The sequence below is a fragment of the Camarhynchus parvulus genome, chromosome 1A, assembly GCF_901933205.1.
Source record: "Camarhynchus parvulus chromosome 1A, STF_HiC, whole genome shotgun sequence".
NCBI classification, from domain to species: Eukaryota; Metazoa; Chordata; class Aves; order Passeriformes; family Thraupidae; genus Camarhynchus; species Camarhynchus parvulus.
The window spans coordinates 14,269,540-14,296,535 of NC_044586.1; the positions used below are offsets into that span (position 1 = coordinate 14,269,540).

The 26,996-nt window shown below is 41.2% G+C and overlaps 2 protein-coding genes across 3 annotated transcripts; one reads left to right on the top strand and one right to left on the bottom strand.

Annotated features, from left to right (window-relative positions):
- Positions 1-448: 448 nt before the first annotated feature.
- On the bottom strand, positions 449-20,407 carry C1AH12orf4 (chromosome 1A C12orf4 homolog). 2 transcript variants are annotated; one of them, XM_030960973.1, is made up of 14 exons: positions 20,274-20,407; positions 18,907-19,101; positions 18,505-18,650; positions 17,226-17,407; positions 15,674-15,773; positions 15,473-15,594; positions 14,157-14,263; positions 12,453-12,650; positions 10,789-10,917; positions 9,676-9,744; positions 7,987-8,189; positions 2,998-3,055; positions 1,676-1,743; positions 449-694 (listed from the first exon to the last, which is right to left on the bottom strand). In XM_030960973.1, exons 2-14 carry the CDS (start codon positions 19,082-19,084, stop codon positions 602-604), a joined length of 1,653 nt encoding a protein of 550 aa, XP_030816833.1. In that variant the 5' UTR covers positions 19,085-19,101; positions 20,274-20,407; the 3' UTR covers positions 449-601. The 2 variants fall into 2 exon arrangements, with proteins under 2 accessions (XP_030816833.1, XP_030816831.1); XM_030960971.1 differs by lacking the exon at positions 20,274-20,407 and adding an exon at positions 20,008-20,235.
- RAD51AP1 (RAD51 associated protein 1) lies at positions 20,399-26,740 on the top strand. Its single transcript, XM_030960974.1, has 8 exons — positions 20,399-20,453; positions 22,429-22,478; positions 22,731-22,857; positions 23,508-23,617; positions 23,941-24,015; positions 24,447-24,599; positions 25,230-25,376; positions 26,226-26,740. The coding sequence occupies exons 1-8, from the start codon at positions 20,434-20,436 to the stop codon at positions 26,351-26,353; spliced, it is 810 nt and encodes a 269-aa protein (XP_030816834.1). The 5' UTR covers positions 20,399-20,433; the 3' UTR covers positions 26,354-26,740.
- Positions 26,741-26,996: the final 256 nt, after the last annotated feature.

The window sequence follows — 26,996 nt, forward strand, 5'->3', positions numbered from 1 at the left end:
CAAAAAGGATAAAAAAAAGGAACACCTATACTTCAAAATTTCTAATTATTGTCACAAGTATATATTAATTTTTTTAAGCACTTCCACAATCTACAAAATGCAACAGGGTAAATGTTTGATTCAAGTCTTTCATTTTGCAGCAGTAAAATGAGGCAGTAATACATTTTATTCCATGGTCACTATGACAAATTCCACGGGTTATTCTGACATGCTCCATATTCTTCTAAAAGTCACTAAGAAAATTCAGCAAATGTTTGTAGAAGGCAGAAGACCCCATCCCTAGCATAAGCTCTTATTGCTACTACCTATGTATGAGAATCACCTAGATATTTCTGTAGATTTCTTACAAGTTGTAATGAATGTTTTTCAGATAAAGGTGAGGAATTCATCATCAATCCTGTGCTGAAACAAAACAGAGACCAAAATCAGCTGCTACCAGCCAAGAACAGACAACATTTATCTTTTATTACAACACAATTCTTGAAATTGCAACAAATGCCACTTTGGGGTCATGAGTCCACAGGAAAGAGAGACATCCTAGTCCAGAATCTCCTTAATCTCATCCTCTGCCAATAGGATACAGGTTAGTGCTCCACAGAAATCAGTGCTTGGAGGTCAGAGTCAGTGTGGAGGACACTCTGAAGATCTGTGGCAGCATGTTACTCAGCTGGTAAAACATTTCCTCTGAAATTGTCTGGGGAAAAAAAAAAAACAAAAAACAACACACCAGTAAGCTTTGTCTTTTTGTAGTTAGGAAGAATTAAGTCTCTCTCAACTTTGTTTCTTGGTATTTAAGAGAATTGCTGCTGTTCAGAAGCCAACAAAAGTAATTTCCAAACTGTGTTATAATCTGAATTCAATTAAAAGACTGACCTAAAAATACTGGTTGTATATTTATGTGACATACCCACATAACCATTTCCAGTAGATTTCTTGTTCCAGGGATTGGTTACTTCTGCCAAACATAAGCAGGACAGTGATGCTTGTTATCTACAGGACTCCTGCTCTCTGCATTTCAAGACTAGCTTCAAATTTGGAATTTATTTGTGGCTTCCTCCTTGCTCAGCAGCTTTCTAATTTGTCAAGAAATACATGTTACTCCTTTCCTAACATTAACTCTACTTTTACTGCTTTTTAGAACAAACCTCATGCTGGCCACCTTTGGATATCTTCCTGTTTCTGAAGATAAGCTAGAACTCCAAATTAAATAATTTCAGAATATAAATCAGAACTAACTTCAAATACCTGGAGTAATTTTTTTTTGTGAAAGCATGACTGAACTTTCTGCATTGCAGCTTTCCATGTTGTTAGACAATAGGACTAATAAACAGCTCAAGTTATGTAACACAAGGTTGGACCACTGGAGTAATTAACAGAAAAATGTAATTAAGTAATTAACAGAAAAAAGTACCTTTTTTCAAAGGTGATGCATTCACTATTTGTAAAGGTGAATTTTGAAATTTTAGCATCCTCTCAGAAAATACTGCTGGGTATTCAAAAATATAAACCCACCCTTACTCCTCTTTTATAGGCAAGGAAACAAAACCAGACAGATTACATTAAACTCACTCAAAAGGGGCAGGCAAGAGCAAAAAAAATCACAACTAGATCTGCTGACATGTGACTTCTTACCAGCAGTCTCTCCTAGGCTGGATATGACTTTGGTTTCACCTACCTGTGGTACCAGGAATTGTACAGTCCGAGAAATTCCTCCATCCCATGAGGCCATTTCCATCATGAAACCTAAAAAAACCAACATTGACACAGTCTGGATTACCTGTGCAACACTCCCCAGCAGTTACAGCATGAGCAGGCAGTGAGGGAGCTTTCATACACAAGTAGGGTGGGAACTGCCTTAATCAGGGATGTCCTCAACTGCCTTTAAATCAGACTTGGGCAATGTGAATGAAATGTAGAAAAATCTAACGATGAGTTCTGCAGAATACCTACACTGAGGACAGAATTATCAGTCCTTCTGTGCAGCACAGTGATGCACAGAAGAAGTGAGGGTTTCTCCAAGCAGTGTGCCAGGAGTTCTTGCTGTGGCTTCTTTTCACTGAGAAACAGGGATGACCTCACTGTGGCCTCCCAGTGCCTGAAGGGTTGGAACCCACAGGAAAGATGGAGAGAGACTCTTGACAAGGGCCTGGAGTGACAGAAAAGGGCAATGGCTTCACACTGAGGGAGAGCAGGTTTAGATTGGAAATGAGGAAGAAATTGTTCCCTGTGAGGGTGGTGAGGCCCGGGCACAGGGTGCCCAGAGAAGCTGGGGCTGCTCCAACCCTGGCAGTGTCCAAGGCCAGGTTGGAAGGGGCTCTGAGCAACCAGGGATAGTGGCAGGTGTCCCTGCCCATGGCAGGGGGTTGAAATCTTTAAGATGCTTTCCAACCCAAAAAATTCTGTGATTCTATGATGATTCTATACGGAAAAACCTCAGCACTAATTTATTGCTCAAGTAATGAACTACCAAAGGCCACAGGAATTCTCTTGTGGCAAATAACGACACTAAAAAAAATACTTGTTTAGTAGAAGTGGATGATATAGATGATATATCTATTGTGAACTACTAAAGGTCAATTACTACAGGAAGAGGTTCCTCAAGCAGGTGGTTGAAAGAAAGTGACTGGTTCAACTATTTAAGTGCAGCTCTAAAAATGCAGAAAGTAAAAACACCACATGGAAAGACAGAAAACCATGCTGAGTCATAAGGACTATTTTTTCCAGATATCCAACCTAAACCTAAACCAGTGTGAAGCCATTACCCCTTGTCCTGCCACTCCAGGCCATTGTCAAGAGTCTCTCTCCATCCTTCCTGCGGGTTGCCTTCAGGCACTGCAAGGGCACAATGAGGTCACCCCAAAACCTTCTCTTGTCCAGGCTGAACAATCCCAATTTCCTCAGCCTTCCCTCCCAGTAGAGCTGCTCCAGCCCTTTAATGAGTTCATGTCCCTGCTCTGGACTGGCTCTCCAGATCCCACTGGGGCTCCACTCCCCTACCTTTGACGCACTTGAACACGAGCTCTGCCCTCTTCAGGCACCATGGAATGGTCATCTCCTAAATGAAGAAATAAAAAGCCTCAGTGCCCCACAAATCTAAACAGCAGGAACAGCAGGGAAATTATTAAAAGCAATACGTTTTTTGCCCTAGAACATAATTTTCAAGCAGGATTTGGACTTAGTTTTCAGAACATTCTAGGCAGGTGTACACACCTTACAGGTGACCATAAAACACCATCACTTCTTATTTCTAGGAGAGCCAGTGTCAGAACAATATTAACCATTTTTAAACTGAAGGGTTGAATAAAAATGCTGTCAAACTGGAAACTGGGCTATTCGATTCCCCTGTGGAGCTCTAGAAAAAGTCAAATATTAAACTGATAATTGTCAGGTTCATGCTTCAGCAAATCAAAGGCAGGCTCCTGACCACATCTTAAAAGCACCACGATGACTTCTAACTGTTCTTGATTTTGTTTAATATTTCTTTGCATTCCCACAACCTTCAGTAAAACCTTCTCTCTAATACTGGAACTGGAAGAAGCCCTTCCTCCTTAAGATGCATTTATGGTAAGAGGGAGAACAAACAAATCATCTGCATCTGATGAAGGAGTTTCAGATAGCAACAGCCAGCAAATCCTTACCTGAACTTAAATAGCAAAACATGATATGAAAACCACAGTGGTTTAAGATATGGCAACAAGCACTGGGATAAATAATTTAAGATTAAAGTTCATGAAACATATTTTGGCTGTATGCTAGAAAGCCAATTACACCATGATGATGTAATTCCATCAGAGACAAAATGACTCACTGCAAACACTTCTCAGGAAGAACAAAACAATATCTGTTTGTTTCTGCTGTAATCTTCAACATGAAGATGAGCACTTCCTATTCCAAATACAGGAATATAGATGTGGAAATTGATTTATGATTCCAAGTACCTTTTCAAACTTAAGCTTTACATATTTTTCTATTCACTAAAGCCCAGTCTCTATTTTGCAACGTCAAACACACAGTGCAATCTGTTGTTATGAGAAAGCTTAATTTCAGGATTAAAGAAAGTTATTTGAGAGGCAAGGTTATCTAAGAATGCTCAGTGATAGCATAACTGATAAACTGGATGTGTGGCTTCATTAAACAACTACTGAAAGCCAAAGTTCCTCCTCAGGTGGGACGATCTCCTCAATCCCTCAAAATACACTGTATGTTAAAAACTGGGTAAGTTTGAAATATCTTATCCCTACATGCTGCTTTTAGGGTATACACCACATTAATCAGACAGAATAGTGCTGGACAAGTTTGGGTTTGTACTTTTGTTGTGGTTGCTTTTTGACTTTAATTTTTAAGCATTCTGGAAGCATCACTTGGTGTTTATTATAACTCATCTGCTCATGTGTGCTTTCTGTCAAAAGTAAGGTTTATAGCTGGTTTTGATCACTGCTTTGGCTTAGCAAAAAACAAGTAACTAAGAACATTCTCTCTCAGGAGCACCTTGAGCAATCAGTGATGGGAAGTGAGCCTTAAACAGACTGGTCAACACAGCAGGATATGACACCGTTCCTTGGACTATTTTAGAGGAACAGAGAGATTAAATTTTGTGGGCATCCAGGGAGATAACAGAATGTTGCTCCATGCAAGCCACAAGAACTGAAAATGACATAGCAGTGATTCAGTTCTAATCCATCTTCACACACCAAAGTTCTCATGAATTCACCACATCACCAGGAGTTTTCTCTGGTGTGGAAATGGAGGCTCAGCTAAGCAACAAAATACAGAGAAGGACATCAGAAAGCAAAAAAACAAACAGCCAACCTCTTAGAGGGAGTTTTGGATAATAGCGTTCAACAAAGTTAAAAAAAAAAACCCACCTGGAACTTTGGGTGTTTTTCACTAGCAGAGACATTTCAACCCTTTTTAAGAGACAATTCTTTTGTCAAATTAAGATTTCTTTGACTCATTTAGGAAAAAAAAAGGGGGGAGGAGAGACATCTTTTTCACAGTGAGAAAGATATGCTGCAATCCTTTTGATTTTGTTTTCATTTTATTTATGACAGGCTCACTACATGGGGCTGCTTAGGGCTTGGGCCTTTGCAGAACCACGTCGTAATCAAGTGAGTAAAACAGTAAAGTCCACATACATCATGTGGAAAAATATTTCAAACTAAACTTCAATGGGTGATTTCAGTAAGAATTAGCAAGGTGTTTAACTCAGTGCATCTGTGCAAATCCTAAACACTGGATGAGCAGAGAAAAATTTAAAGGCAGGAAACTCAGATGAGAAACATTTGAGGTCAATACACCCATCAGTAAGCTCTCTATGGACATAAAAAATGTTCATAAATATTTGTTACACAGCTTACACTCCTTTCATTTCTACTTTTTAAAAAATTTTTATTTTAATTCATGGTAATAGAGACTACTGGACTGAGATCACTGAAGAGTCACATTTTTGCCACTGTTGCTGTGTGGACGGCAGCAATGTTGAAACTACCAAGGGAGCGTGCCAGCTGTGGCATTTTTAGCTATGCCTTGCTGTTAGAGCCATTTCATTCCCCAGTTTATGGCAGATTCCAGTGATCAGTAACACCTCACTTGGCCTGAAATCAAACTTGCCTGCTTTTGCCTTTTTCAGGTATCAAATCCAGTTTCCTTCCTTCATTTAATTTAAGAGAGATCTGTTTTGGTTGTTCTTGCCATAAGAAAAACAAAGGAAAACAGAACTCTTGATTTTATTTTTTTTTTTTCATAGAAATAACAATGAAATCTAACAGCTTCTTTGAGATCAATACAGTCAAACTGACAGAGAGCAGATTTACATTGGAGGGTGGTGAGGCCCTGGCACAGGTTGCCTGGAGAAGCTGTGGCTGCTCCATCCTTGGAAGTATTCCAGGAAGGGTTGGATGGAGTTTGGAGCAACCTGGGAGAGTGGAAGATGTCCCTACCCATGGCAGGTGATGGGACAGGATGAGCTTAAGGTCTCTTCCAACCCAAAGCAGTCTGTGATACTGTAATTACTTTTGTGAGGCTATAAACACCACTCTTCCATCTACATCAGGAGAAAACCTTTGGAAAAAGCACAGAGAACACTGCTAATGAATGCCTGTCCCAGGGAAGCATGGAAACATCTCTGCAGCTGGGCTCCTGGTTAACCACCTCACAAAAATGTTCTTCTGTGGGTGGTAAATGCAGAGTCAGAGCTGCGGCTGCCAAAGGCACCGAGTTCAGGGTAACTTTCAGAAATCTGTCATTACTCACTTTTCCCTCAACAAGGAGTTACAGATTTGTGTGTTTCAAACCAGGTCAGCCAGCTGCCAAGCACTGTAATAAGCAAGCTGCTAATGCAAGTCATACAAAGCAGTTGTGCCTAAACACACAGTTACCATCCAGCTCACCTTCTGCTTACTCTGCTAAGACTTACAGCTTAATACAAAAGGTAAATTGTTTTACCAGGACCTTTTAAGAATCCAGCACTAGACAAGAAGATAATTCTTCAGTTTCACACATCTCAAGGTGTGCTGAACACTTGATCATGTGCTTTATTTGTAGTTTAAAATAACAAACAGAAGCTAAAACTAACCAGGTTTAAAGGAAACAAAAACTAGAAGAACATAATCAGGTGGCACCTTGATTAAGAAAAAGGTCGATATATTTAATAAATTTCTGAAACACAGCAACTGGGTCCCATGAGTGACCCAGGCTGCTGTCCTGAATGTTGCTTACTTACGTTTGTGCCCAAAGAAAGGTCTTAGTACAATAGATGAAAAAATTCATAAATAATCTCATCTATTCCTAAAAGTCTACTTTTATGTATGGAAACACATCCTTTAGAAGCTTCATTATTGTCTTTTTACCTTTTCATTATGATAGACCCTGATCCTGCAAAAAAGGGCGACTTCTACTCTGTGTTCCAGTAAATTATATTATAAAACCTGTCACTGTTAAAGGTAATCCACTGGTGAGCATTTATCTTTCTGAGTCAGCCACTTTCCACAAAGGAAAGGCAACACTGAGTCTAAAAGTGAAAAACCAAAGGGTTATTTAAAAAAGAAACCTCTCCAACAGACTGTAATTATTACTGATATCCTTGCATGGATGACAGAATTATCTTCCTTTTCTCATTTCTTTAGGTTTACAGACTTTCTAGCTCTTCAGGATAGGAGGCATATGGCTATGCTCCCTGCCCATCACTTCTTTCCCTGCCTTCCTACTCCTTTTCTTCTCTGTGAGCCAGGTGTGACAGAGAAAGGAAGCTGCCAATAGATTTAAATTGCTGTGCACTGAGAAATGTTACAGCTGATTGAGAGACAAGCCCTACAGCAGAGTCCCACTACAGAAGAAAACACAGAACTCAGCACAGTAAGTAAGAACACAGAGCATCAGCAATATGCTGCCTCTTGCCCAGACAAGGGGGGGACTTAGGGAGGGAACAGGGACAGAAATAAGGCAGTGAAGGAGGAGACAGTTCAAAGTGAAGGTGAATTTTGGTTGCTCCTGTGTAGGGCTGAGGTGGTAGAAGATTTACAGAAGGTAAAGGCAGTGTTTAGATTTACAGAATTCTAAGCCAAGCTTTGCCAGTTCTGCGGCTCCTAAAATTTAGTTTTAATGTTTACAGCTAATGATAATTAAAAGAGGGGATCTGGTATCACTACTGCATCAGCAACTCCAAAGGTAGAGTTTCTGAGCAAGAGCTTCCAGTTGTGGTACAAGTATTAATAGAAGATGAGACTGTACTGCAGTGAGATGGATCTAGGAAGTCAATTGTCCAAAAGGAGGAGTGGGAATAAAAACTTTGAGTGATTGAGCTGCCTGAGATGTTTTTAATTGGTCTAGCTCCTTAATTTGGGTCATCATGTAGATACAAGTACCATGTGGTGGGGCAGAGGCCTGTGAGTGAGAAAAACCATCCCATTTGGCCTATATCAGCATGAAACACACCATTTGCAAAAATCCAAGGATATAAAACCAGCCCAAATGTTTCCATTTACTTACTTCTGACATTTCATGCACCAGCAGGAGGGGAATGCTGATGGTGGTGATGTCGTGTGTGCAGCAGACCTTGAGGATGTTCCTGAGCCCCATGATGGCCGGGTCCCGGGCAGTCACGTTCACAGACCTGACGTTGTCATCCACGCACAGGTGAAAGGCAACGTGGATTTCTGAGAGGTTTGAGTGCCGTGTGATGTAGAACTCTCCTGCACAATAAGGCAAAGCAGGAAGGGAAGAAATCATGGTAGTGACCTGTACCGAAATCCAATTGTTTGGAAGTGTAAGAAAGATAAAAGGCAAATACAAATATACAGCAGAGATGAGGACGTACACAAGAGATCTAAAATCTCTTGGACTGTCACTGTTTTACATCCATCCCACACTCTCTCCCCTGCTTTGATGGGTTCCACTGGCATCATGGCCACATGGTGTAATGAACCGTAACAGTGCCAGTACAGGATATGATCTCTATATAGCACAAAACAGAAAAACAAACCCAGAGGAGGTGCAATACTCAAAATACACAATGCAAGCACGGAATTGCAGACAGATGTGGGAGGCGGAAAGGCCAAAAAAGGATGGGTTCAAATAAAGGATGCATAGAGCCTGTGGAAAAAGATAGTGGGTTATGTAACAACTGAGATATGGCACTGGAACACAAAGGGATCAGTGACCATTAGAATTTAAAATAATTCAGAGTAGTGGGAAGGTGAGTGACAGAGTTGTTTGAAAAAAGGAACCAAGACATCTTGTTGGGGGTATTTTTAGATTTAGTATTCATTTATCAAGGGTGAGAGGCAGTGAAATCCAGGTCTCTCCATTGTTCCTTTGCACTGGAGATCTAAAGGCCACAGTACAGTCAAGGGAAAAGCAGATGTGCAATGCCCCCACTGTTTCAGTTAACAAATAAACATCTTCCTTCAAACCTATTCCCACTGGCCACTGAAGTTAAGATCCTTTCTTTGAACTGGAACAGCTGCAGAATGGGTCTGTACCCCTTCTGGGTGACTGCTAAGGAGGCAGGAATCCCCAGCAATGGCCATCTATGAGCAGTAACACAGGCCACTGCTACAAGACACCTGGATTTATCTGGTCCAAGTTGATTTACAATCCACTCCCACTAAAAATATTTAAGACAGTCATGAAATCAATTTTAATAAGCCCTCACTCAACCATGGGTTGTATGGACTTGACTCCTGCCCCAACTGCATATTCATCTTCAAATTCAACAGCAGCTTTCCTTAGTAAACATAACAATATACACAGAAGATACTTCCCCTGAGAGAGGGATTTCCAAAAGTTAAAAAATCCACTCAAAACTGCTTTTCTGTACCACAGCAATGATATACATATAGCCATTTCCAAAAATAAAATTAGCTGCTAGTATTGAAGTTTCACCTTTCCCCCAAGATTCTCAGAGTTCTTTTTTTTTCACCCTCAAATTCCAAAAGGAAATTTTAGGCAAAGAGAAGTGATTTGCCCCACGCCATGTGATGCAGTGGCAAAGCTGGGAATAGAAACCAGATGTCCTGACACCCAGTTCTCTGCCTCAGCCACAGGAACATCCTTCTCCTCTGATGGAGGTCAGCTTGGGTTCAGTTTAAAGTTTATGTTCTGACTTTAGAGCTAAAAATGTGGATGTATAAAACACAATGTGCTTCAGGAAGAGGGGGTCAATGCCACACAACTCACCCGGCAAAATGTTCGACTGGTTTCGTTCGATATTCTTTAATTTATCTTCATTCCCACCGATTTTATTTTCTGTGTATGAACACATGGAACAAATATTAATCATATCCTCTATTAATTACACTTGGGCATGAAAAGGTTTATGTACTGATATCTGGCTTGAATTTTGACCACAAAGTTACCAAAATGCAAGGGGGATGTGTAGAAGAGTTTTTGCTCTCTTCAGCACATCCCAGACTGAATCCTACCTCAAATCCCTGCCCTTCTTACTTACCATCCCATGATATTTCTTCATTTGGACAAAAGCAAACAATATTCTCAGACATAACATGAAACTTTGGAAGTTGCCCCCACAACCACATAGTGTCTTGCTATTACTCTTTCAATAATGTAATAAATTAAAACAAATTTGTTCCTAAGAGATTTACAGAAATCAGCAGCATAAAACCAGCTTTCACCATTTCCCTTGAGAGGCAGCAATATGCAGGTTCTCAAGGGAACTTGTTTTTCCGTGTACTCATAAGTGTTCATGTTCTAGATGCATTTAAATCACATAAGTAGCTCTCTGGAGGGAAAACAAAGTTACATGATGTACAACTGCACTGCCTAAACACCACGTGGTCAGAGCATTTCCCAGCCATTAGCAAACACAAATGTAAGGAAAACCATTCCCAAAGCTTTGGCCAGCACAAGAAAGCTAAATACACATTTAGTCAATTTCGTATTTGGTTTTCAGCATTCACTTTCAAGGAAGGGGGAAAAGTAGTAAACTTCTTTTTCTGCAATTTTAAAAGATTTAAATATAAAGGGCAATAAAAAGGTAAAGACAGATAAAGTTTGTGCTGCTACAGGCAGTTCAGGAAAGCAGAATAGCCTGATGTACTTCCCATGCTGTTAAAATGTGACTTTTATATGTTGATTCATTTTAAAGGAGCAGCAATGACACCACCCAAACACCACATTCTCTGTGAATTTCGCACAGCTTCTTGATGAACCCAAACATTCCATTTTGCAGATGAAATAACTGCAAAAGAGTGGCATGGACTCTGCCCTGCCCACAAACATCCCTCTGACCACTGTTCTATTTCAAGGAGGGTAATTTTGGTTGTCACTGACCATGGTGTCTTTTTGTCTTGCTGCTACGCTGTGCTCTGGCCTTAAGTACAACCTTCTGGACAATTTCAAGTTGTTCTTGGATTCCAGGAAAATGGAAATCCGTGCATTCTTGGCAAACGGTTGCGAAATCTAGGAAAAAATATAAGATTGAAATGCATGTCCTGAGGTTGTGCTCAGTAACCTTATGTAACTCTACTCTACTGATCAAGTAAATCCAGCTATAAAGGCAAACTCTCCAAAAGCAGATAAAGCCCTACTGGACTTCTCTTCCAAAATTTATCGAGGATTATATTTGACAGATTGTGACATGGTCCCATACTTTCCCCTCTACTGTGGCTACAGGATCTAGTTGGTGGCTACAAGATGCAATTTTGTGTTTAATGGCATGATTTAAATTTCTGCCTTCTCTCATTGCCTAAAATTTAGTTTAAAACCAGATACTCTCCTTTTGTTATTCACTTAAATACTTAAACAGTTTAAAAAGTACCTGCAAAACAAGTACAAAATAAAATTGTTACAATTAAACTACTTGGAAACCATGAACAGCAATCAACAAATACAATTGCAGTTTTTCCTGGTTCACCTCCCTCTCCTTCTTGCTACAAGCCTGACTCCAACTGCTTCCAGGAAGTATCAAGCACAACTGGGCATTTTTTTTTATGGCATGCAAGAATAATGACAAGTAATAGTCAAAAAAAGACATTCCAAGTGTATTTGTAGCAGCATATGTCACAGATGAGACAGCCATGATACACAGAGTACCACCATACAATTTCCAAAGGCTTTAAGCATCAGCCAATACAGAGTAACACCAGATGACTTCAGAGGGCTTCAAGCAGCCACCCCCTTCTGGTTCTTTAGCCCAACCTTTCATACCCCTCACATTCATGCATTGCACCTGTGTGCCCTCTGCTCCCTTTGGCGATTGGTCAGCACACCTGAGCACTCCATGGCTCACTGTCTTCAATGCTGTTCCCCTGTCCTGCACAGCTGTAGCCACTGGGGATGAGGCTGGGCCACAGCCCCACTCCCAATCACCACAAACTGTGTGCCTGCAAGTATTTTGGTATTAAACTTAAAGACAGAAGTGGGAGAGTCAAGCAGGAATAAACAAAAGTTCCTTTGGTTAACCTTGATAGAAAACACCATCGTTGTGCTCACTTACTCAAAAGACATGCACTTGAAATGGCTATTAATCAAACTTCCCAGGAGTAGGGAAGTCATATTCCTGTTGTTCATTTTTAATGGCATTCACAGTATCAAAAGGATATGCTATTTTTATATATTTATCTATCACTTTAAAATCTGGGCATATTTCTTTTTCATTTTTGCAAATAGGTTTCAGTGTGATAATCTGGTATTAAAGAGTTAGAAACTCCTATAATAAATTTGTCTAAATCAATATTGAAGGGTCCTCTTCAATATTGTTACTTAGACACAAAATGTAGGGAAGAGATGAGAGATAACAGCGCACTATCCCCCATCCTCATCCTTATCTCTTTTTGCATTTGTAACCCTTTTGTAATACATGTGCAAAACATGAGCGCCTCCACTGAATTTTAATTTTACAAAGAATATTTTTCTCTGAGAAAAGACAGCCAGATTTTATTCTAATTTATTTTATTCATTTTCCCTGACATGATACCTCCCATTCAAAGGCTCACCTCTTTTGATTCCGCTGTATGAGCTGATCCTGTTATCCACCAGTAACACCAGGCCACAGAGGGAAGTTGAGTAGAGGGACATGGCAGTCTGAAGCCTGTGCAGCTTCACCCCACTGCGCTGATTGCGCTTGTGTTTGCAGAAATCCAACATATCAGCTCTCAGCAGCCTCAGGTTGTGCATGGTCTTCAGCTGAGCTCCTGCACAGAGCAAACGTGTCTCAATCCCAGTGGAAGTCTAAACTCAGGACTGGGATTGAAATGCAAGGGCACAAAGTGCTTCCCTAAAGATCTGGAAGGGAGCTGTAACCAGTAATACCCAGGGAAGTTCTCAGCCACACATCCGGATTTACAGACACATCAGCAATTCACAAAGTAGCAATAAAAACGCAGTGTTTTCACAAAGTGAGCCTTGTTCCTGCTGCAGAATCACAGATTTATTAAGCTTGGAACGCACTTTCGAAATCAAGTCCAACCTGTGCCCAATCCCCACCCTGTCACCAGCCCACTGAGTACCATGTCCAGGCATTCCTTGGACACCTCTAGGGATAGGGACTCCCAACCTCCCTGGGCAGACCCTTCCAACCCTTTCTGTGAAGCAATTCCTCCCGAGGAATACTGCAGGGCTAGGGATGAAATACTGATGTGTGGTGGTGTATCCTTCCCCATCCTCCCCAGAACCACTCCACAAGCTCAGAACTCCTGCTAGGCCTCAGCATTGGTGCAATGAGCTGGGCACTGAGGCACCCCTGGGCCATCCCAGGAACTGCTGCATGGCTGAAGTGGGAGCTGCATGGAGAGGAAGAGATCATCAGTCAGCCCCTGACAGCCTGGAAACATCCCCTACCTGACCCATGGCCCAAGGGGAACAGCACCATTGCTGCTGGAGTTTTGGAAACTCCAGCAATTCAACCTGAGGATGAATATTTTCCAAATGACTAAAGGCAATCATCTCATGATCCTATGGACCATGGTCCTAAGGGATGTCCTTTGAGCTTTCCTGCACCACAGCAGGCTGCACCAGCATCTCCCTCTGACAGAGATGCCTCTCAGAGCTTGCAAATTCCCAAGTTTGTGATACTGGGAAGGATTGTTGCTGCCCATCTCTGCCTAAATCATTTTAGATTTGGTTATAATCCAATTTTCCTCTCTGTGTTTTATCTATACAGTATAGAGTGAACCTTGCCTTTGAATGTTTTGGCTCTTTTGCAAATCTGTATCAAACTTCCTCAGCCTGATGCCTTTGCTGATGATTTTTTAAGTGACCTAAACCACTCCTGCACAACAAAACATGGTGAAAACAGCTCAAGAAGACTCTACTGCACAAACAAAAATACAAATTGCAAGTATCTATTCTGCTGTCAACTGATCACAGGAAGTGAATTTCGTAAACACATTTTTCTACCAAATGTAAGAAAAGTCAAAGCATCATTTTTGGGCAATATACTTTGCTGTTGCTGTGCTTTTTCATACGAGTCACCCAACCAAAATGGATAAAAATTTGCTTCTAGAATATTTTCCATTAAGATTGCCACCTATTTCAGACATTGCTTGATACAGTTTATGCTGCTCTCTTACACATGTAAAGAATAAACACAAAACAACTCCAAACTATGGATTATACACATTGAGAGTTAAATAGTGTAAATAATACATGCCTTGGATATATTATTAATTACCAGCTTTACTTGGGTTTACTCCACTTACCTAAATGAATAGTAAAGCTTTCTTCTAACAGCCTCTGCTCTTCATAGATTCTCCCATTTCCTTCCACAGATTCCCTCAGCTGGCTGGGCTGAACTTTAATTTCATCACTGAAATAATAAGAAAAGTACCAAAAAGGTAATCCTAATTCTTATTCAAGACCAACAACTTTGGGAAAGTTATCCCAAGTTTTCTCAGCTGGTCTGTGGAAACCAGGAGACCAAACCTATGAAGATGAGCTCCATTCATGAGGTTTCACCTTTGCCTTCCTGGCAGCAGGAAGAGGAAACTTCATTGTTAGATTTACATTACTTGGCCCATTTGTAAAGCATTCCAAGACTGAGAATTAAAAATAAGTCACAATACCTAGTTATAACATAGTAAGAATGTAGGAATAAAAGGAAAACAAAAAGAATTCTCTTCAACCTATTTACAGCAGCTAAAACCTTATTTATGAAGTTATTGAATAAAGCATTTCTTTTCTTCTTCCCACACAAAACGGGAGATTAAAAACCACCTTATCAAATGTTCCACAGTGTTCAAACTACCAGGAAACATTTCAGATATCAGTTTTAATATTTTCCCTAAATTCAACTGTCTGGTAGTATACAACAAATACTGTTCCTAATACATGAAAGAACAGCATCCAGTTTGTCTCTGCATTAGTGAGAAGTTTCTGTTTTCAAAGTGCCTCAGCTCCAAAAATCTCCTATAAACTTGCAAGCAATTCTACTGATTTCAACTGCCAAGCATCAATGTCCTAGACAAGAATAAGGATCCCATCCAATTTACAAATTCTAATTTCCCTGCCATTTCCTCAAACAGAGGAAAGCTTCTCATTCAACTCTCTCCACAAGCGTTCATGCTAAAAAATTCCATTTTTAGCCGTCCAGTGCCATACATACAGAAAGAGAAAAGAGGCTTGTTAATTCAAACCATTGTTAACATTTTTTAAAGTACCATTATTCTCCAGAACATGCTTAGGTGGTAACAGAAAGCTTTGTGAAACAGCGTTAAAGACAGATATAGGAGAGGAAGGCAAAACAGGAGGAAATTCCACTCATGTCAAGCTGCACTTTAGTGCATTACAACACTTTCGGGTACAGAGATGTTGTAACATCACACAATGAAGAAACTCCTGAAATTATACATGTTCCTTTATGATGGTCTATTTGTCTTTGATTATCCTAAGCAAATTATTTATAGATATTATAATGTCATAATAAATAGGACTATAGTACCCTATTTAGAAGATTATGTAAACACAAATACTTTGAACTATTTCAGCTGAAATTCAGCATCACAGAGGAATTAAATACCTGACTGAGGTGTTGTTGGGATTCTTTAGGTCTTGATGAAGCTTTATCACCCACTCCTGATATTCCTGCTTCTGGATAGCAGTAGTCTGTTTTAATTCATTGGTCCATTTGTTCTCCAAATCCTGACAGGAAAGCAGTGATAGTTTGAGTGGTGTGGGTGCTCTTTTTAAGGTGATTATGTGCATGGCATATTCCAGTTACCTGCTGAGACTCAAAATGCTGAGCTGCTAAGGAATTCACATCCTGGTCAGTCAGGGACTTCCCAAGCTCCTGCATCACCTTATCCATTTCAGCTCCTTGCCTGAAAGAGAAGCAAACACAGAATTCAGAAGACTGCCAGCAGAATACCCTTTGCTGTGATACAACAACAAACTTGGTTGTTTGTTACTGACAGAATGAACAATCACAGATTTAGCAATGAAAATCCACAAAACAAACTGGCCTTAAGTGTCAGGTCAGTCAGCCCCTGTGTAAACAAAACATCATTTACCCTCATCTGGGACAGGCTCAGCTGCCACCAACATAGAGATGTGATAAATTCCAAGAGAATCAATACACAGCTACATTACACCTGAGCTCTACAACAATACTGCTCTTCCTTGTGTATGCGTGCTTGAGAAGAGGCAATAGCAACAAAAAGATTTGCTAACACCTTACTGGCAACACTGACCCCCAAACTAGAAATACATACAATTCAGTCCAGAAGAAACCATAGCATGAAGTGATTATGCACTGTCTAATGTGAGCTTAGACACACACAGCTCAAGAGGAATAGTGCTACTCAGAATGCTAAACCAGACCTACTGGAATTCCTTTGACACAAAAAGAAAAATCCACACTCAACGTGTTCCCTCTTGTGGATAAAGGAGTCACCTGCAGCTATGCAAGTCTATTCCAGAACTCCAGACTCAAACTTGTCACAACATATGTCACAGTTGAGATGACCATGACACACAGAGTACCAACACACCATTTCAGAAAGCTTCAACCCATACAGAATAACATCAGTTCAGAAAACTACAAACATCTGCTCATCTTGTCCTTCAGCCCAACCTTTTACACCCCTCACATTACATGAATTGCACTTGTGTGTCCCTTTTGTGACTGGTTAGCACACCTGGGCACTCCATGCCTCATTGCCTTCAATGCTGGTCACCAGCTTTTCACAGCTGTAGCCCACGGGGGATTAGGCTCAGTTGCACCACTCCCAGCTACCACAAACTGTGTGCCTACACAAACTCAACACTTTCTGGAAATCAGAACTTATATTCTCCTCTGTCACTGAAAATAATAGAAGGCCACCAAAGTCATATAAAGTAGCTGACCCTAATGACATCGTAGAATCATGGAATGGTTTGGGCTGGAAAGGACATGAATGTTCATTTCATTCCAACCCCTGCCATGGGCAGGGACACCTTCCACCTGACCAGGTTGCTCAGAGCCTCGTCCAGCCTGGCCTTGGACACCTCTAGTGATGATGGAGCCACAGCTTCTCTGGGCAAGCTGTACCAGGGCCCCACCACACCCTGAGTAAAGAATTTTTTCCTAATATCCAATCTAAATTTTCACTCTTTCAGTTTGAAGCCATCCCTCCTTGCTCTAAATACTCTTGTGCCAGCCAAGTGTTGTCTGACTTTGGGTTTACACAGACAAATACAAGCTACACACGTTGTCCTATGAGTTTACACACCCAGTGGCACGTACCCCTATTTAATAAGAGAAAGGGAAACTTAAATAATAAAAAAAGTAATACCTTTCACGTAGCTTTTTCAGCTCCACGTCCCTTTCACTTATTAATTCTGAAATGCTAACAAAATAATTGTGTTCCAGGTTTAACAGCATTTCAGAAGCTGGAGAATGGATCAGATCATGATAAACATCTGCAAAATCTTCATCCCAGCTGGTTTCTTCAGGTTTGGCATGTTCTAATGTTGTCTAAAGAAAAGGTAAGAGATTTTAAAGGATAAGATTCCTCTTAGGACATATAAAGATCCCTCATGATGGTGGGGTAAAACCATGGGGGTCCACACACAGCCTGTACCATACAGAAATTATTTTCCCTAATTTAAGCTTCCGGGCATTCTACTTTAGCTTTCAATTTTCTCCTCTCCCATTCTTTATCTTTCAAAGAACTAAAGTCAGAATCATTAAGGCTTGGACCACAGTAAGGAATTACCAATTTTCACACAACACCAGCTTGGAAAGAACAGCAATATCCACAATAATATTTGCACCTGATGAATTTTAGATAAGGCCCAGAACACCAGCTGTGCAAACAAAAATGCTTTGCTAGTGAGGATGACTAACTGCTGATGTCACTAAGAATTCTATCAACAACACTGATTTAAGAAAAGCTATTTTTATTGAACAAAGAACAGCCCAAGAAAGCCAGTTTTGCAAAGTTTTAGTGGATTTTTTCACATTTTTCTATATTTCATGAGAAGCAAATTCAATTCCTATAAACTTTTCCCCAAACACTGCAGGCTTGTCATTAATTTTTTCTTTTCACTAGGACTCCTCCAGTTCTTTTAAGATCCCATATGAAACTGGAGACATTATTCCAACTAAAGCCTCCTAAATAATCCTTCCTAAATAATATGAACCCAAAAAATGAACTGAAAAGTCTCTCTCAACTATACACTTCCTCCTTCTAGCTTTAATTACTGGTACTGAGTTTTAGGATAGGAGTGTCACTTCATTACCTCTTGCTTTAATTCTAAGCCACCATGAGCCTTATGCCTATGTTTTGTTTGAGTATCAACTGTTGAATGAACAAACCTCCATTTTTTACCTCTCCATTTTTTGCCTCTCCATTTTCTATCTTTTTACTCTATTAAATTTAAGAAAAAGATGACTAAGAACTTGTAGAATGAAGACTTGATGCTCACTTTCAGATAAAAAGAAAAAAACTGCAAGAATTACAGTGAATTTTAGTGTAATAATTCATCCTCACAACTGTGATTGCACACACACACACACACACACTCTCACAAAGCAAACCCTGTATATTAACTTTCCAGCCTTAATCTTACCTCTTTATAAGCTTTAGCCCAAGTATCTGCCAGCTGGTTGATGTCTACTTTTCCTGATTTCACTGCTTCCAGAGCCACTTCAGCTTCTCTGTCATAATCTTTTATGGTTTCCTCTTCTACAAATTTACTAAGAGATTGCTTCAGGTCTATTACAACAAGAAGAAAATGGTCTATCAATAGAACACATCAGTAATCACTCAGGAAACCTGTAAGTAAAATTTTTCACCGGAAAACATTTTCCTTGCTAGCACTGACAGTAATTTTCTCTGAAGTTCTGCTGTTTAAAAACCAATTTTGTAAACACTGTTCCAGTAAAACACTGTTCTTTTGGTTTCTTAGAGCAAGCTGTAAGATACTTGTGGACAAGGATACATGAGATTAATTTAAGAAATCAGTTCATACCATTTTCTATAAAGCATGGCAGGTTGTGCAGAACCATCAGACGTCCATGTAAATGACTGATATTCTCTTGCACAGGGAATTTGAGAGGCACAGTAAGCACGAAATGTTCATTTCCAGCGCTGAATTTGTACACATAGTCTCTCTCTCTAGTTAAAGTCTTTCCTTTATTAGGCTTCATCCTCTTAAGTTTGTTTCCTGCAACAGAAATGGAAGTAACAAGAATTACATTTTCATAAACTCATAAGTAAAAAATGATAATGAAAAGCCATGGCTTTGCTAATAATTAACAGCCAAAAATACTTAACTCCCCCCAAATTTTCATAGATACTCAGTTTTGACTTCCAAACACATGCATCTGGAACTGAAGCATAAACACCAGTTTCCAAAATATCAAATGCTTCAAAAATGTATTTGAGTGTGTTAATATAAAAACGTGGGTAATTGCTCTTAAAAATTACAGAGCAAAGTCTCCTGACTTAAAAGCAGAAGCAGGGCAGATGGGAATCCTGGTAAGTAGAAAATTAACCAAAACACCTTGACTTCTGTCATGGATGCCTCAAAAGCTAAAATCCTGCAGAGTGCACAGAGATTTTATTTCCTCCTTTCTGCAGGTGCAAGGCCTGGGGAGTAGGGGAGCAGATGTTTGCAACCTTTTTTAGAAAGAGCTGATTTTGTCTTTTTGTAACCTGCATTAAAAATAAGCCAAAAGAGATGCAAAGGGGGCTATGTAGAGTGAAAATACAGGCTGAGATAACTGTCCTGGTATTTTTACCCTCCACAGGCCTCCTCTGCTCATTCACATGCCTCTGTTTTGAACATCACCTACAAAGCTGGACACATTGATTCAGCTGAACCCTCCCCAGTGCTAAAAACCACACCCCGAGGAAAAGAAAAAAACAATAAAAAATTCTACAGCACAATTCACGGTTTAGGGTTTGGGTTTGCTTTTTGGGAGGGGGGTTATGTGAACAAACATATGTGTTAGACACAGACGAAACAAGTCAGTTTCAGAAACATCTCAGGACAGCCAATATTGATGTGAGGCTGTGTCCCGGCCTGTCTGTGAGTGGGATTCAAAGGGAAATCCTGGGAAACACAAACCCGACCACGCTTTTTCTGCTGCTCCCCGATGCACCAAGGAGGTGGGGGGGAAGCCGACAGAGAGGGAGTGGGGGACAAACCCCGTGTTCCAAAGAGGACCTGGAACCGCAGGCTCGAAGCCGGCAGGACACGGCCTGCGGGAGCCCATCCGCGCCCTCCCCGTCGCGGGCAGCTCCCGGTGCCCGCATTCCCTCCGCTGGAAGCGGCAGCGCCCGCGGGCACCGGGAGCCTCCCGGCCGTGCCCGGCCCGCTCCGTCCCGGCTCACCTGGCTCCAGGCGGGCAGCCGCGGGTTAACCGGGCCGGAGGGAAGGGAGAGCCGGGATGTTCCGCCTCCCCGCTCCCGTCATCGCAGCTGCGCGTCCGCAGCGGCACTTTCGGCGCGGCGCCTGTGGCCAGGGCGCCAAGCGGCGCCGGCGGCGGCGGGGATGGCGCGGCCGGCCAGGAGGTGCGTGTGCCGGGCTGAGGGACGGGGGGCTCGCCCGATCCCCTCGAGGCCTCTGCGGGATTCCAGGGTGGTCCCTTCCCCTTCCAGGGGAGCGGTCGTGATCAGTGGCACAGGGTTTGTCGTTTGCGTTGGAGGCCCGGCATTAGTGGTGTCCCCCGGGGTTCTGTCGTAGAATGGTCTGGGTTGGAAGGGGCCTTAAAAACCATCCAGTTCTAACCCCCTGCCATGGGCAGGGACACCTGCCACTATCGCAGGTTCCTCAGAGCCTCATCCAGCTTGGCTTTGCACACTTCCAGGGATGGAGCACCTAGAGCTTCCCTGGGCAAGTTCTGCCAGGGCCTCACTAGCCCTCACAGGGAAGAATTTTTTGCCTCATATCCAATCTAAACCTCTTCTCTGTCAGTGTGAAACCATTGCCCCTTGTCCTGTCACTCCAGGCCCTTGTCAGGTGTTTTTCTCCATCTTTCCTGTGGGTTCCCTTCAGGCACTGTAAGGCCACAATGAGGTCACCCTGAAGCCTTCTCTTCTCCAGGCTGAACAATCCCAATTCCCTCAGCCTTTCCTCCCAGCAGAGCTGCTCCATCCCTCTGATCCCCTTGGTGTCCCTGCTCTGGCCTGGCTCCAGCAGCTCCCTGTGCTTCCTGTGCTGGGATCCCAGGGCTGGATGCAGCCCTGCAGGGGGGGGTAGTACTGGGCTCATTATTGTTTAAATTGCTCATCCATGATTTGGAAGAAGGGTTTGATGTCCCCTCAGCAGTTCACAGATGACACAAAGCTGGGAGGAGTGGCTGATACCCCAGAGTGCTGTGCAGCCCTTGAGAGGGACCTGGACAGATTGCAGAGATAGGTAGAGAAGTGTCTAAAATTCAACAAAGGCAAGTGCAGTATTCTGCACATGGGAAGGAATATCCCCATACACCAGCACAGGCTGGGTGGGACCTGCTGGCCAGCAGCTCTGCAGAGAAAGACCTGGGGGTCCTGGTGGGCAACAGGCTGTCCATCAGCCAGCAGTGCCCTGGGGCACAAGAAGGCCAATGGAATCCTGGGGTGCACTGGGAAGAGCATTGCCAGCAGCTCAGGGAGTGATCTTGCCCCTCTGCCCAGCCCTGGGAGGCACATCTGCAGTGCTGTGTCCAGTCCTGGGCTCCTCAGGACAGCAGGGACAGGGAGCTCCTGGACTGGGAGTGGAGGCTGCAGAGATGATTTAGGGCCTGGAGCATCTCTGGCAGGGAAAGGCTGAGGGAGCTGGGGCTGTCCAGCCTGGAGAGGAGCCCCAGCTGAGAGGGGCCTCAGCCCTGGGTGTCCCTGTGTGCAGGGAGGGTCAGAGCAGGGCCCAGGCTCTGCTCCAGGGGCCCAGCAATGGCACCAGAGGAACGGGCAGGGACTGAGCCCAGGAGGTTCCACCTGGGCAGGAGGCAGCACTTCTGTCCTGGGCAGTGACTGAGGACTGAACAGATTGTCCAGAGGGTGTGTGGAGTCTTTTTAAAAAAATCTACAAGCTATTCCTAATAAGCCATTGTGTACAGTTGCACTGGTTGTAGATTTATCTCTGCTCTCTGTGCCCAGGGACAGGACCCCGGGAACAGCTGGAGCTTTGGCAGGGGAGGGTTTGGGTGGATATCAGGACAAGGTTCTTCCTCCAGAGGGTGGTGGTGGAGTACTGGAACAGGGAATGGTCACGGCCCCAAGGCTGCCAGAGCTCCAGGAGTGCTGGGACAGTGCTCTCAGGGATGCACAGGCTAGAACTGTGGGGGTGTCCTGAGCAGGGCCAGGAGCTGGACTGGATGATCCTTGTGAGTCCCTTCCAACTCATGGATAATCCGTGATTCTGTGATTCTGTCCACTTGAACATCTATTGCTTTTATTCCTTGTAAAACATGATCTACCCAAATGTGTTACCAAATCAAGATGCTCAGTCAGAAAGGATTGATAGTGAGTTTTTTTGTTTTTGTTTTTGTTTTTGTTTTTGCCACAGGAACAAGAAAGTGGTTGATTATTCTCAGTTTGGGGATTTGGAAGATGATGGTAAGTGGGATGTTCTTGTACATCAAGAATTTGAAATCATTGCCTCTTACATAAGAGCACATGTAAAAGAGCGTCTGTTGAATTTTCATTTTAAATACTTTTAGGGATAGTGCAGTTGTGGTTGTTGTGTTCTTTTAAAATAGGATCAATTTCTAGAAAACGTTATCTTGATATATTTTCAGTGTGCAATGAAAATGATGAGATTTAAAAATATAGGAAAACTCATGAGAGCTTGTTGCTGTTTTCCAACAGATGAAGACTTTGCACCTTCAAGCAAAAAGTCCAGAACACAGCTCAAGGAATCAAAGAAGGAAAAAAAAGAGAAGTCAAAAAAGTCAAAAGAAGTGACTCCATCACAGACACAGACACTTAGTAAGAGGTAAGAAATGTTGTGGTCAACTCTGTATAAAACTGGATTTCAGTAAGAATATTTGGGTTTGGTTTCTTTCCCCTAGAGTTTTATGCAGCTGAGAACAAACAAGGAATACATGACTGTAATAAAGATTTGAGCTGTATTAATGCACCTTCAGATAACTGGAAAAATTCTGAGTTTCTTAGGGACTCCTAAACCAGAGAAATATAAAGACAAATTTGATTTCTTCTAAAAGAACATATTTAAAGGAAGATACAAAGTCAGTATCAATGAAAAAGAGAAATCTAATTTTTATTAGTAAAGTTGTGTTTAAATATTACATTTTGGTGTGGCATTTCAAGCAAAGACAATCACATTTTTTCTATAGTAATGCCAGTCAATAGTTCATATATTTATATATATATAGGTATATATATGCACACATACACTGCTTTACAATCATAATGCTTTAAAGTATAGAGTACTTTAAAAGTTAATGTGTGTTTTGTCTAAATAATTTCAAAATGTAATATTTTAACAATATATGTTATAAATATGTATTGAAATATTAATCTCCTCACAAGTACCTAAATTTAAAGAGTTTACTGAGCAAGAAATAGTTCTATAGCACTCATGTGATTGTTTTATTATTTAACATGTTGTCATTTTTTCCCTAGGTTATCCTTGGATGAGAAACTTTATAAAAGAGATTTGGAAGTTGCCTTAGCCTTATCTGTCACAGAAAAACCTGCAGATCCTCAAGAAGTGCAAAATTCAGAAGAAAAAGGTTACTTTACAGTTCCATGCAACACTCTTTATTTATATGCAGTGAATTTGAACATAACAATTTATTTTACACTGAAATAGATTGAAAATGATATTTTATTTCAAGATGTCATGACAAGAGAGAGTTTCTAGGTATTGCCTGTTTTCTTATATTCTTGGGGCTTTTTTCTGTGAGAGAAGTAATTCTTCTATAAGATTATCCAAATAGATACTTGGATTAGAGACTGATAAAAACTTCAGCTATTTTAATTTCTTGCTGTTTTTACTTTTTATAGTGTGTTTTTGTATAGTATTTTTAATTTTTTTCCCTGGATGTTAAAACAGGTAAAAATATTGAATCAGAAAATACTCAGAGGAGACCCCCTTTTTCCAACTGCAGTGTAGACAGTGAACTTTTAGGTAAGTTGTTCTCACACTCTTTTCACAAAAAACATTTAAGTACCTTATCTCTTCTTCGTTTCCATTGGTTTCTCTTTTTTTTTGTTTGTTTTTGGTTGATGTGGAAAAAAGGTCTTTATCTTAAATAAAGGTTGAAGGATGTGTCAATTCTTTCATTAAGAATTTGGCCCCAGTCTTAAAATGAGGAAGCCTGTGGATTGGTGAATTTTTGGTCTCTGTTTTGTTTGCCTGATTACAGGTAAATGTTGATAAATTTGACAATGAGAAAATAAAATGAGAAGCACATGAAAACAAGTGTTAGTGATGTTTCTGAACAGTATAACTTCATATCACCAAAATGAATTCTGGGCACTCGGATACCAAATTATTGTAGAGGAGGAAAATAGATTTACTGTGAATTTGAGCTAATTGATTCACTTTCTGTTTTGTAGGTCTCAATCAGGTTATGGATGATGATGAGGGTGATGGGAGGCAAAGGACCGAAGTTCCAGCAGCAACCGAAGTTCCAGCGCATCACAAGTCACTGGTGGTTGACAGTGATGACAGAGCCCATGATCCTGATTCTGACCCAGAGTCTGTACCCAGTAAGTTCTTCACCAAAGCCCTCTCCTTAGATGTGCTTTGGCTGCGATGCATTACATTTAGTTTGGATTTTTAGTGGAATTTGTGCTGCTTTGATTGCATTTTCCCTTACTCCCCCCTTATTTCCCCATACTCATGGCATCTCATTTGCACTTTGACACTAAATTTACTCACTGGAGCTTATTCACTCCCAAACCAGCAAAATGTCACTGCTTCTCTGCAGTTTGTATGTGAGGAGAAATTCCTTCTGCCCTCCTTGTCCAGGAAAGTTTAATCTCTTTAAAGATCCTCTGTTCATTTTTGCAGTTGTTTTCTGGCGTTTGTGTCAAAACAGTGACTCTGGGGTAGTATCAGGTGTTGGAGCTTTCACTGTTGGCTTTGTTTAAGCTTATTTTAAAAAGCAAGTAGCCTCCCTTCTTTCCTTCCTGTGACTGTCAACTTTTGGAAGAGCAAGCTGCATCCATGTCTGTGTCATTCCCTAACAGGCAAGGTGTCTGGGTAAATATTTACTGCTTCAAGATGGGACAGTCTAGTACCATCCTCATTATTCCTGCTGTGCAATGGTCTGTCATCTTAAGTGATAATTTCTCTGCTAAAGAGCATCTTTCTAAAGTAATTTTTTTCCATCCCAGCATCACCTATAGTTTCTCCTTCCTGGATAATGGAGCACAACTCTGAGCCAAGGCAGAAGGTGATGTCCAGTCCCTTGGAAGCAGCTGGGAGGCCTCTACATGCATCAAGTCCTGTCACAGACAAAAAGCCTAAATGGACACCGCCAGGTATGGGTGAGGTTGCAGCTATAGACACATACATGAGTTGACTTTAGCTTTTAGCAATCTCTCCTAAAAAAATAAAACAAAAAAAAAAAGCTATTCCAGGAAAATGCCTGCCCTCTGGATACATTTTATAGAGATCTTCTTTAAAACAAAAAAGAGAGAAAGGAAGAAAAGCTATATCTATGTTTCATTGACAGTATTATCCTTAACTGCTTTATCTGCATGGGGCTTACAAAATGTTTTCCAAACTGTGGATCAGACCTTAATCAAAAGATCTTTTCATGTCCGTTTCTCATTTAGAGTTTGTTTTCTTTCTGGCATGTGCTAAATTATTATCTGTTCTAAACAAAGAATATTTAAAAAATGCTGCAGTATTTTAGCTGCACTAATAAAGCAAATGCTTAAAAGTTTTATTTTCTCAAGGTGTTTGAGCATGCAGCTGCTGACTCCTGATTCTTTGATTTTTCTTCATATTTGCTTTTCTTTTCTGTACATGGTTCTTTCTGTTTGGCTACTTTCTCTCAAGTCCTCGTTTCCCCATTGGAGTTGTGTTCAGTATTTCTCTGTGGAGTGCCTGAAAATGCCCAGGACACTGGGAACAGTTGCCCAGTGTTGCTACAGTGCGTGGCTGGGTAATTAACCTTTGCAGCATTCCTGCTGCACTGGCTCCCAGAGGGAGGAATCCCTGGTGAGTGATTTCCATGTGCCCCTGTGCTTTGGACCTTTTTGCACTTGCTTCAGAATGCTTCTTTTGTCCTGCTAGGAAAACTATTAGAAGACAGCAGTCATATGATACTTTTTTTCCCCCTTTAAACCTCTAATACCTTCTTTTTGTTTCAAAATCATCTCCAGCTCCATCAGGAAGCAGTAATGCCTCGGTGAAATGTGTTCCTGTTAAGTCACCTACTCACTGCCTAAGACTTGGCCTCTCCAGACTGGCAAGAGTCAAACCTCTCCATCCCAGTGCTACCAGCACTTAATGGTCAGTGACAAAGTGCCACACAGAGGAAAGGACTGTGGAAAGGGTTTTACTGATAAACAGAGGGTGGGCAGCATCCTGGAATCATCCATTTTGGAGGACTCTTATTACAGATGTGTCTGATGTTAGGATGAGTTTTTATTCGGCAACTTGCTAGGCATCTTTTAAGCGCTACTGAATACTAATGTTGTTTAATCAAAGTGACATCTGGCCACCAGCTTTTTTGATGTATTATATTCAGAGATGTTGGTTTGTGATAATTTTAATTCTTTAATACCTACAGTCTTGGCATTAACATAGTCTAGACAGCACTATGGCAGTATGATGATAGGGAAATGTTTTTTAGAATGTTGTATTTTTTAAAAAAAACTAAAATAAAATATTTTATAATGTCTAACTGTATTCCTTGAATGTATTAATTTTGAAGGTCACTTTAAATATTGGTTGCAGTCTGGCAGATATTTTTGCCTGTGTATGCTCTTACTGGAAGTCAGCAGCATTAGTCAGGCTCAGACAATGAGGAATTTCCTTGGAGCTCCTGGGGCTTCATTGAGGATCATGATACCGTGCTAAGGTAGGGGTTTTGTAAAGCAGTAAAGTGATTGCTACTGATTAATGAAACTGAGCTTTTACTAATCCACAGT